Below are 12,531 nucleotides of genomic sequence, written 5' to 3'. Positions count from 1 at the left end.
TACTAGAAATTATTAATCTTTGTTATACTAATCTCAACCTAATCTAACACTGGGATTAAAATTCTTCATCAGGTTATACATCACCCTTTCTCTATGGAAATATGGTCACTATGCCAATAAAGTCATCCCATATTAACAAGGAAGGTCTCAATATTTTGGCTAGGTTAACAGAATAGGGTTAAACTTAGGGTCTATATCCAGGAGGCAATATAATGTTGCAGGGGAAACATGGACTTCAGAATCGGACATCACTGGATTTAAATCTTGGCTTTACCCCTTCCTAATTGTTGTAAACCAGGCAAGATAAGTAATTCTCTTGCAAGGAATTATCAATTTCCTTGTATGCAAATGGACACAATAGTACTTTACTCAAAGGGTTATTTCAGGATTTAAAGAGTTCATATTATATATATAACATATATAATATGTTAGTTTTTCCCATGAAAGTAAAAAGTGTTATAAATTTTCAGGATGCTCCGAGGTGTAAAATTTGGGGGTAAAACCCAGATTTAAGGTTTTCCAGCAACCTCTTAAATAACTAAGAGTAATTCTTTGTGGAGATAACTTCTTTTTTATTTAATTGCACGATTTTTACCTATAATAGCTGAGTTACTGTAGTGATACTGTTTTATTTTTTATTTCTTTATTGACGTGTAGTTGATTTACAATGTTAGTTTCAGGTGTGCAGCCAAGAGATTCAGATCCACATATATTTTCAGATTCTTTTCCATTATAGCTTATTATAAGAAATGGAAATAACTTCTTGATGAAAGAAATTCAAGAATTATTCAATAAGTGTCTGCTACATGCATGCACATATTCTTCTTAAATGGTCAAAAATGAAATGTCTTCCAAAGAGTTAAAAATATCCTAGGAAAAACATACATTGCTAAACAACTTCATGTTGCACGGTTATTAGTAGATTCTAAAGAGAGGCTCATTATTCTGTATGGTGTTAGAAGCACAAGGGTTCTGTTGTTTAAATATTTTACTTGGAAGGAGATTTCTACTTATGATGAACACTCAGCAAAGAAAAGAACTGATTCTGTTCCAAGTGAAAGGAATTAAACATCGATTTCAGGCTCCATTAATATGCTTATGTGCTTCGTGTTCAGGAGCCCCACCACCTGGAAAAGTATGCAGTAACAGTCTTTTATGGAGATTAAACTGAGTACCGAGAACAATTTTATTTCATTTATTTTAACACGGCTTTCCTTAATTATGTGTATGATTTTAACTTTGCTTTGTTTAATTATAATGTGTGTAAAGCACTTCAGGTAGGAGAAGTGGCATGTTCAGACCATTTAGCATCCTAATTGTACATGATCAATAAAATGAACTGCTGCATTAACGGCAGCATTTGTAAATGTTGTGGGAAAGCACTCGTCTATGTCTGAGGCACCGTAATCTCAGAGTCTCAAATTTTCAGCATAGGAAAACACTTTCAATTTAAGTAGTTAAAAACTAAAACCCTAGTCTCCTAGTTTTTCGATTTCCAAAGTTATCATTGCCTCTCTGTCACTGGTTATCACTTTCACACTGGCAAAGAGTGTGTGTAACTGTCAGGCCAAATCATTCCATCTGCTATGGAAGTTTGACTCAAGAACTTTTATATCCAGGTCAGTCTGGAAGTTATCATTCACTTTTCCTTTTACTCCTCGCAAATTTGATATATATAATTCCTCAAGTAGCACACTAGGCCTGCCACCGAGTGTGTGGGAGGCTCTTTTTCTTTCTGGAGGAGTCTTGTAGACAATGCGTTTTGTAGAACACCATCTTAGTATCAGGTCTTTGGAGGAAACCCAACAATCGAGATCCGGGAGGAAAGTAAACAGACCTCAAATGGAAGTGCACTCTTGGAGGCTGCCTGGTTTTCTCTTTTTGCTTTGTCTTTCCCGTCTCCTTCCCCCTTTTCCCTCCCGCTTTCCCTGCCCCGCTCTCCCTCCCTCCCCACCACTCTGGATTTTGGGCAGCCTTGCTGTCCTGGGGTGTAACATCATTCCTGATTTCTTTAGCTGATTACTTTGCAGCGCCTTCAGAAGCTGCAGAGGGACCGTGCTCTCCTGCTGTAAAGAGACCACAGCTCCGGCTTTGGGTAATCCCAGCTGCCCTGCTCCTCTCTCTCACCTACTTATTGCCCTGGAGTTTTCCAGTCCTTGCTACAAATACACTGGGTTGTGGGTGGCAGAGAAAACAGAGAGTGAGAACAATTTCCTAAATGATGAATTGAAATGGGGTGTAGAGACATCTTAAAAACAGTGAATTTGTGAGCACCGTAGCCCATATGGGTCCAATAAAATCATGTCAGGATAGTGTATATAGGATTAAAAGGACCCAAGGGAAGCCTTGGGTGTTGAGAATTTCACTCTATCTTTTCCATGACAGTCATGACTCATTTAAACTGGACATGTCCTCAGTGATGAGTCCTCATGTATAAAAAGACTGAAAAGACTATCTTTTGGTGATGGAATTATACATAATTTTATTTTTTTATGTGGCTTTCCCAGTCTTTTCGAAGTGTGCATTATCATAGAAGTTGAAATGGGAAAAGAAGGGACATCACCTGCCTAAGTACCTATTTCCACGGCTAAACTGTGAACTCCTCGAAGGAAACATCATATCTGAGTCTCTTTGTTTCCCCAGCACCTAGCACGGTGCCTGGCATAATTTTAGTGCACCATAAATATTTATGGAACTGAAATGAACCTCTGGCAGTTTGATGCTTTCTTTAAAACAGTTTTACAATCATAAGCAAGTAGCTCAGAAAATTTTTGATGAACAGTTCAGTCCCATCAAACCTGTCCCATCATTCCCATCCCACTCTCCAAAGGCAACCTTTCAGAATTATTTCCTTTACATCTTTTTGTGATCATCACCGATATTTTTGATCATATAATTTCACTTCGGTTGCTTGACTTATCAGATTAAGACAAAACCTAAAAAACAACTTGGCATGAAAGGTGAGAACTCAGCTCACTGCTACCCACTTTCTCATTCCACTAACCATCCCATTGATAGTTACAGTATTATTTTTAGCTCATCAATTTTAATTTTGCAAGCTAAAATTAATACCAAAGGCACACATTGAGAGAAATGACACAAATACTAAATGTGTAGTTCATTGAGATTTCTCACAGCGGACAGGCCTATAGAATCACCCCCAGATGAATAAACAGGAATGTTATCAGCACCCCAGGGCCTCCTTGGTGTCCCCCTCACAGACACTAACCAGCACCTTCACCAAAGGTAACCACAGTTATGAATTATATTGCAGTCAATAAGCTTTGCCTACTTTTGAACTTTCTTTAAACAAAATCGTACAATAATGTACTTATTTGTGTCTGTCCTCTCTGCCCACCATTGAGGTCGTAAGACTTAACCATGTGGTCACATGACATAACAGTTCATTCATTCTCATTACTGTACTCTATTGAATAATTATTTCACAATTTACTTATTTATGCTCCTATTAATGGGCATTTGCAGTTCGAAGTTTTTACAGTAATGCTCCTATATGTATGTCTTTTGATGTGTATACACATGCATTTTTTTTATCGGGTAGTACACTCACAAATGGAATTGTTGAGTCAGGGTACAGATAAGTTCAGATTTGGTAAATACTGACAAACTCTTGTACCAACTGACACTTACATCAACCGTACAGGAGAAGCCAAGATGTTCTACATCCTCTCAAACACTTAGGGTTGTCAGTGTTTTTAAGTATACCATTCTGGTAAATGCAAATGCTATCTAATTTTGACCTTCATTTGCATATCATAGATGAATGACGTTCAGCACTTTTTTGTATACTTATTGTCTATTCAGGTATGGAGATCTATTTTTGAAGTGCTTTTTTAAAGTTTTTAATGCATTTTTTAGTTGTCTTGCTTTTATTTATTTGTAAGAGTTCTTTACATAGAACAGAGAAAAGGCTTTCGTCAGACAAATGTATCAAACATCTTCTACCTGTGGCTTGCCTCTTCACATGTTTAATAATGCCCTTGATAATTAGAAGTTCTGCAGTTCAATTTATCAGTCTTTCCTCATGGATAGAGCTTTTTGTGTCATGTTTAAGAAACCTTCGCCAAATCCGAGGTCAAGAAAATACTCTCTTATATTACCTTTCTGAAGATTTATTGTTTTCCCTTTCACAGTTAGATCAAAATCCATCTGGAATTAGTTTCAAGAGGGGTCAAGGTTGTTTTTCAACATGTAGATATCTATGTGACCCAACAACATTTATTGGAAGTATTGTCATTCCCCGCTTGCACTACAGTGCCACCAGCATCATAAATACAGTGACCAAATGTAGATGGGCAGGTTTTGGCACTCTCTTCTATTCTATTGGCTTATTTATCTATTCCTGAACCAGGACCACACTTTCCTAATTACTGTAACTTTATTACACATCAGGATATCTGCAGCATAAATCTTCCAATTTTGTTCCTCTTTATAATTGCTTTGTACCAGTTTTAGTTTTGCAGGTCCTATAATTTTCAGAACAGCTTGTCAATTTTCAAACAGGCCATACATATACACAAACACACATTTTGGCTTTTTTCTTTAATTGAAATTGCATTGACTCCTTAGGTTACTTTGAATAAAACTGGAATATTTACAATATTGAGTCTTACTTAACATCATCACCATTGTATATCTTTTCATTATTTTAAACCATTTGTAAATTTTCTAATGTTTTATAGTATTCTGTGTAATAGTACTGCACATTTTTAAACATTTAATTCTATGTATTTGATGTTTTTATAACTTTCTTTTATTTCTTTGTCTAATTGTTACTAGCATACAGAAATACAATTAAATTTTTGCATACTGACCTTCTATCCTTCAGCTTTACTAAATTTATTTATTAATTCTAATAGTTGTTTGAAGCTTTTTAAGGTTGTTTCTTTGTTTTGGGTGTTCTCAAAGCTCACATAGATTTGTCTAGGTATGATTTTTTTTTCATTATCTTGCTCAATCTCTGTTTGATAGTTTCAAATACTCTTCCCATAAATCAGTGGTTTACACACTCTTTAACTACAGGTGCTCAGATGGAAGCTTCCCCTACATCCCTCCTCCTCACTCAGCCTGTGAGTGCCTCTGCCCGAGATCATTATCTGGGATTTTGACACTCACCTGCAACGTTTAACACTACTCCTGCCTGCTCTTGTAGTAAATACTGCATCTTAGTCATGAGCAATTTCATCAGCCTTGTGTGGGGATTCCTAATAAGATACCTTAGAGTTGAGTCCATGGTAACACATACTTGAAAAAGTTTTAAAATAAATTATTTGTGTATATTTACAGAAATTAAGTGAATAAAATCAATTCACCATACATACTGAAATGGATATTTTACAAAAAGTTTGCTGGGTCTTAGTGAATCCTAGCATTTAATCTCACTAAACCTCTGCTGCCTAACATCTAAATTGGGGTGTTACTAACTTCTATTTCTTTTTCTTTTTTTTTTTTGGAGGGATAAATTGGGAGTTCAAGACTTGCAGATACAAACCACTAATATATATAATAGATAAACAACAAGGTCCTATTATAGAGTCCAGGGAACTATATTCAATATCTTGTAATAGCCTATAATGAAAAAGAATATGGAAAGGAATATATATATATATACACACACACACACACACATAACCGAATCACTATGTTGTACACCAGAAATGAACACATTGTAAATCAACTATAGTTCAATTAAAAAACCTCTATTTCATAGTGTTATGAGAATTAAATGAACAAAGTGTTCAATACTGTGAGCTCTTATGACTAGTTCTCAACATTACACAAGTAATTAGTCAATTAGGAAATACTAAAACCGAGGTGTCATTTCTCTTAGCCTAGGGTAACTGTCACAATAATACAGAGTTACTTCCTACAGACACAAATTTGGGAAGCTTTAATTAATAAATTCGAGTTACTTAAGATGCCATCTGCCGATCAAAACCAGTGGTTTCCTAAGTGTTGCTCCAGTCACCTACGTGTTTTAAAGCCATTAACAAATGAGCACTGGTTTTGCACCAGCACAATTTGCAACATTTAACAAGTGACAAAGTGGCATTATCTGATTATTTCCCATATCATTTGGCTTTGTGGACCAGCATAGCTTCTACTTACAGTGAAAAGCAGGGAATAATTTATCCCTTAACAATTTCTGATTCAGGACGACTTACATTCTAGTCAGTGAATTAATGGGAGATAAGCTCAATTATTGAAACTCTTCTTTAAACATCAAATTAGGAGGTTAAGCATTGAGCATTTCCCAAAGTTTCCATCGTAAGTAGAAGAAACATGGGCAAATTAATATTATTAAATAGGTAGTCTGTTTGCAACATGCTTGTCATTCTGCTAGGCTGAAAGATGGACCAGCAAGGAGAGCCGCAATTGTATAAGCCATAATACTGGGTATTAAGTAGCCACCAGCGTGTCTGGCACATAGCAGCTCTTCTGAAAATGAGAATTCCTGGCCTCTGCTCCCTGGGCTGTTACTACACTATATCAGCCAAGAGCCTGTTCCAACTGCTGCAGTCCCAGCATAGTGACTCCAGCAACTCTGCCACAAGCACTGCCTTTCCAAGAAATTCTCCCAATCCCTGGCCCCATTTCTCACTGCTTCTGAACTCCCTAACTGATCTGACACTTAGCATTGACTGCCTGGTGTTGTTAAAACTCTCTCCACATATTTCAGCCTCTCTCTTCCAAACTGATTGTCAACTCCTTGAGGGAAAATTTCACTTTATGCTGCCCTGGTTTCATGGTAGGCTGGGTGACTCATGGCTCGAAGACCCACATGTTCATTTCACATCTCTGCAAGGAAGCTGGTGGAAACCATCCTCTACAATAAGGGTCAAAACTCAAAGAGATGTCTGGGACGGAGGCCACTAAGAGAACATGATAAAACAAGCTTTTGAGGGAAGACGGTGGGGCAGAAAATACTAATAGAACTGTGTCTTAAGAAAATTTGCTTGATCTGAGTAGATACGCATCTCTCCATTTCACCTGGGTTCAAACCTTGCCTCTTTACTTACTGGTTGTACGGCATTGAGAATGTCACTCTCTTTTCCCCAGCTTTAGATCTGTCATCTGAAAAATGTGGGTAATAATAGCACCAATCCTGTATCGGTTAGGAGGTTCAGAGAAGAGAAATTAAATACTTCAGCAGGGGGAGCTTGCCTTGGCCTTGGAGGGATGAAGGATCAAAAAGAGGTGAGACGACTATAATGACCACAGGAAGGAGCTTCTGCCCTTGGAGCTGGATGAACAGAGGGAAGACGTGGGGTTATCGGAACCCCCGAGCCCAGGGGAGAAGATGTGAGGAGTTACAAGGGCCAGAGCTCTGACTTTGGATGTGGGGGCCCTCCCGACAGAGGCAGGGATCTCTGAGGAGGCCCAGCGAGGCTGGTTCTGAAGGTAACCGAAGGGGCTGAAGTCAGGAACCACCTACAGCTGTCTGCGGTGGCTGCCACTGACCACACAGTGCACAGGTCAGGGGCCTTAAGTTCCAGCCTCCCTCTGGTGCCCCTATTGGTAGAAGTAACTGATGTCAGTGGGCAAAGAAGGAGGAGATTTGCAGAGTCCACACTCAGCATTACAAAGCAGAGGACAGAAGGTGGGTATGAAGCTCAGAGATAATATATAATCACTTGTCTGTTTGTTAAATGGGATAATAAATGGTTCCCCACGGATTTGCCTTCAGAATTGCTTAAGGTGTTGTACTGAAGCACTCAGCACAGAGAATGGGAACATAAAAGCTATTAATAAAGGTTAAATGTTTACCATTATTGTACTGGTGTTTGTTTTTGTCTTTAAGTTATCTATCAAACACCCTTAATTGATTTTCTATATTAGTATTAATAAGATTTGATAACCTTGACCTGTTTGGAGCTATAAAATGGCATTTCAAATGGATACTTGAGATTCAGACTCTCGTAACTCACCAACACTAAAGGTAAATAGCATGTTAGGAAAACAAAGTGCCCGCCCTTTCAAAATCGACCATCAGGTAAACAGTTATTTCCTCATCCGTCAGAATGTGGAATTCTCTGCCGTCATAGACGCTCGCTGCTAATCTACATGGATATTAGAATGTTGGGCACGGATCTCCTCATTAGCACTTTTAGACGCTTCCAATGTAGACCGGTCTACCCGAATTGAGTTTTAAGACGAAGAGAAACAGAAAACCAAGGGTCTGGCAGACATTTGCTCCTTCTCTTGGTCTACAGGAAGAAGACTCCTTACCCCCAATCAGCATGGTGCAGATGGAGAAGATCTTCTCTGCATCTGTGTTAGCGGAGACATTCCCAAACCCAACGCTGGTCAGGCTGCTGAGCGTGAAGTACAGAGCGGCGATGTAGGCGCTTCGGATCGACGGGCCCCCCAAGGTATTGTTGCCATAGTACGGAGATTCCAGTCTCTTTCCCAACTCATGGAGCCAACCTGCAATGGAAGAATGAGCACATAAGCCCCCCTTTAAAAAAGGGACGTAATGATGAGTGAACATATAAGGATGCACAACGTTGCTCAGGAGAAAAAAGAAAGTTAAAAGGAAATCGAAGGCAAGGAACTAGATCCCATGGCTCTAAAAGCAAAAGCATCACTTTCATGCAACTGTTTTTTTATCATACGCGCAGCAGAGAAATACGCATTCAAGACCAGACTGGTAGTCAAAGCTGAACAGGTTACCCTTAAGCCAGAAACTACCTGCAGAGCCAGAAACCGGGATTTCTCCTCTCAGGAAATTCTGTGGTCTAATTCAGTAGCCACTAAGCTCATTTCTCAATTGGAATTTTAAGAAACAAAGGGATTGGCAGGTATTTTCAACTCTACACAATGACAAACAGCAACCAAGACAAGAATCTAGACTTCAGACAGGTGAGATGGGCTTTATTTCTGTTCGGTACAAACTTTCCCTGTTTTATTCACTTGCACTGGTATCAGCTGCTTCATAGGTGTTCACTCACGGTTTCCTCAGGAAGTTTTCTCTGCAGCCTTATTCTGCTGTCTGGTGGGGGGGAAGCACAACTAAGAGGCACCTGTAACAGAACTGGATGCCCCCCTGCGACTGCTTCATCATCCTGGTGTATGTGTGTGTCAGAACGTATCAAATCAAATGTTTTAAATTCATGCATTTTATTGTATGTCAATTATACTGTCATAAAGCTATAAAAACTATGCCAATAAAGAGGGGAAATAACAAGTATAATATTGTAATAGGATGGAAACACAACCCAAAGGCCACTTTAAAATCGTTTATTGGAAATCTTTTCCCTCTAAAATTTTGTATTTAAAAATTCTGTGTGTGTGTAACAAAACCTATGACCATAAGACTTTTGCTAAGGAATGTTGTTCACTGACCACTATTTTCTTGCTGAATAAGTTATCTGGGGGGTAATTTGGCAATTATTTACTTTTAAAGGGAGTTTTGAACCCAGGGCTCTGTGCATGCTAAGCTATACCTTTCCCAGCTTGACCACTACTTTCTTATTAACACTTTACTTAATGGCTGTCCAAGAAGAGGGAAAGTAATTACCTTTTTTAAGTAGTAAAAGTGCTGTCATTATTAAATAAAGTTACAGATTATGAAACTGCGCTAGAAGATTAAAATGCAAATTTGAAACGACCGGGTTCCTTGAGGTCAAGAAGAAAGGCTGAGTGGCAAGTCCTGTGCCTTATTTATCCTGTCTCTAGAGAAGTGTTTCTCAACCATTAGCTCGCCTCCGAAACACCCAGAGGCCTCGTTAGAGACAGCCAGGTCCGATCCCTGGAGTTTCTGGTAAAGTGCACAGGAGGGCTGAGGGGGAAGGGCTGAGAACCCGCCTTTACGAGAGGTTCCCACGGGATGCTCACACTGCAGATTCAGGGCACCGCGCTTTGAAAAGTCACTGCTCTAGAACAAGGGGTCCTCAATGCTGGTGGCAGCTGGGAAAGCTTTTTAAAAAATACACTGCCCCAGGGCCACCTCCAGTACTGAATCAGAACTTCTGGTTCTGAGCTCAGGTACTGGTATTTTTAAAAAGTTCCCCGGTAGAATCTAATGCTAAGAGAGAAATCAGAAGCACTATTCCGGAACTTAACAAAGCCCCTAACAATAGTAGGGTTTAATAAATGCTATCTTAAAAAATGAATGAATTAATGAACGTGTAAATGGTTCCTGCTCTCTGCGGTAGTATGAGATAACATGGCAATACTGGTGCAACACAGCACTACATGTGCATTTATAAATTTGTACTAGATTTATGAACAAAGTGTAGTGAATGGATTTTTCGATGATAGAGAATCGTAATAGTGTGAAAGTTACATGCTAGGAAAGATGATGCCACTAGTAAGCTATGCCCATTTATTCCGTCTGCAAAGGCTTTGTGAAGGGCTAAACTCCACATTCAAACACAGATTTCAATCTGGACTCTTCCATTGCAGGCTGTGGGAACGACTAATTTCCTCTTCCCTTTTCTCATCAAAATAGGGATACTCTCTAACTGGTATGGTTGCAGTGGGATTAAATGAGACGTCACGTGAAGAAAATGCCAACTCTGTTACAGCAGAGGTTCAGTGGCTGATATCTCTTCTCTCTCACTTTCTTATGTTGCTTAAATTGGAACAAAGAAAAGCATAAAATTCAGAGAGTGAGGGAAAATACGAGATCGGGAGTGAATTATAATGGAAAAGGAAGGTGGCGACCAAGCGTATTCAGTAGAACCCAGGGCTGGCGTGTGACAGAACTGAGAGAAACTAAGAAACTAAGAGAAATTCTCATCTAAGAGAAACAGAAGGGAGAAAATCCAGGGGATGGCAGTTCTTAAAACTGGGGACTTCCACACCCATTTGTGAATCTGAAGAAAGACATGCTCCTTTTCCCAGGACAAAGCACACATGGACACACACACACACACGATTTCAGGCACATTTTCAGCTGGTCTAAGGGCCCAGATTAAAGAGCTCTGCACTAGAGTTTTAAGTGAGGGAAAGGAGGAGGCGAGAAAGCATGATTTGGTAAAACCTGGTTTAATCCTGTATGGAAGAAGATTTAGAAATAAAATAAAGGCAACTTATCTCAGATTAATTAAAGAGATTACAAAAGCGAACTGAATGTGCATTTAAAAAAATACTACTGGCGTATTTATATGCACTGTAGGAAGAGAATCAAGACAGGTAAAATCAGGGAGCAAAGATGACAGCTGAACACATCATTGTACGCAGGATGTTGACTTCTCTAGAGCAGTGCTCTTATAAGCATTTGATCCGTGCCTTGTCAAGTGTGGTCAACCACGAGAAGTTGAGTAGCTGGTGGATGGGCAGTTCTCATGTGTCTTCCAAGTAGTGCTCTGAAAGGGATGTCATATTTCTGCTCAGAAAAGAAGTGACTAGAGAGAATTGTCTCTTTGTTCCAGGTTGATCATTCCTGCTAATTATTGGGAAGTCTGAGCAGCTGAAAAATGTCATTTTGCCCAGAGAGTAAATATTGCATGACCTAATTTTTGTTTTAGTTGATGCCTAGAGGAATGAAACCATCACCACCACACACAATAAAGCCACTGCTCCCTCTGAGTTGGATTAGTTATACAATCAGGTCATAAAAAAACAAACCCATCTACTGATCTTGAAGTGTTCATTTACTTACAGAAACCAAAGTTTTCTCATAAAAAAATTAAAAGCAAACAAACCTAGCCGATATGTTCATTAACTGGAACGAAAGTGAAAAATTAAAGATTTCCCCAAATCATATCAGTTTGCATTTAATTCGATTTCCTTAATAAAAGAAGATAAAAGTTTGCGATAGGATACACAGGTTATATTAGATTACATTCTCACTCAATTCCTGCTCACTTACATTTGTGTGAAACTGTCTCAGAAGTGATTCGGGGAGCAAAACACAGACAAACAACAGAACTGCTTCTGTTGATCTCTCTTTTCTGTCTGGCCAACTGTTCTGTCTACTTTCAGAAACATCTTGTTTTTTTAAGAAGGGTTGCTACTAAACTGTGTTACAGCTGATGGAACAGAAGCAATAATGGTGAGAAAACCTGGTAACACGGAAAGGAGGTAACGCCCACAAACCCGGGGATTGGCTCTGTGGGCTAAATAAAACTTTTTCACAGAACAGCTTGTCTGCAAGGAGAGCACATGTTCTACTGTAACAAGACAACATGTCACTGGACTGTACAGAAGAAGCAATTTAACCAATTTGGAAGCCAATCTTTTTTTAATCCAGAGAAACTCTTCTCTAAAGGAAGGGATGTCCTAGAACAGTCTGTCTGCTTCTGCTCAATTTTCTTCTACCTAAGTAACATTTCGAAGGAAAAAACATACACAAAATAAAGTAGAATCTAAACATGTGGAACACACTGCCATCTGATAAAAGCAAAAGATAATCATAAAATAATCCTGTCATTGCCAAAATAGATTAGATGAATAAAATAGAATAGATTTGTGAAATAAATATCAATTTCAAAGACAGAATGACTCTTAATGACCACTCCCAGAAGAGTCTATAATTAAGCATGATAATTCAATCCATGTATT

At 38.8% G+C, this 12,531-nt stretch overlaps 1 protein-coding gene across 7 annotated transcripts in view; it reads right to left on the bottom strand.

The window, feature by feature from the left end:
* KCNH8 (potassium voltage-gated channel subfamily H member 8) overlaps positions 1–12,531 on the bottom strand; it is a 353,661-nt gene that overhangs the window by 72,547 nt on the left and 268,583 nt on the right. For all 7 annotated transcript variants that reach the window (XM_072946938.1, XM_072947009.1, XM_072947108.1 and 4 more), the window contains one exon: positions 8,251–8,448. In XM_072946938.1, coding sequence (XP_072803039.1) covers positions 8,251–8,448 — 198 coding nt within the window. The remainder of the gene's footprint in view (positions 1–8,250; positions 8,449–12,531) is intronic.

This window comes from Vicugna pacos, chromosome 1 (genome assembly GCF_048564905.1).
Source record: "Vicugna pacos chromosome 1, VicPac4, whole genome shotgun sequence".
Classification (NCBI taxonomy): Eukaryota; Metazoa; Chordata; class Mammalia; order Artiodactyla; family Camelidae; genus Vicugna; species Vicugna pacos.
Note: the sequence above shows the minus strand (reverse complement) of the source record. Positions and strands in the feature narration are given on the sequence as shown.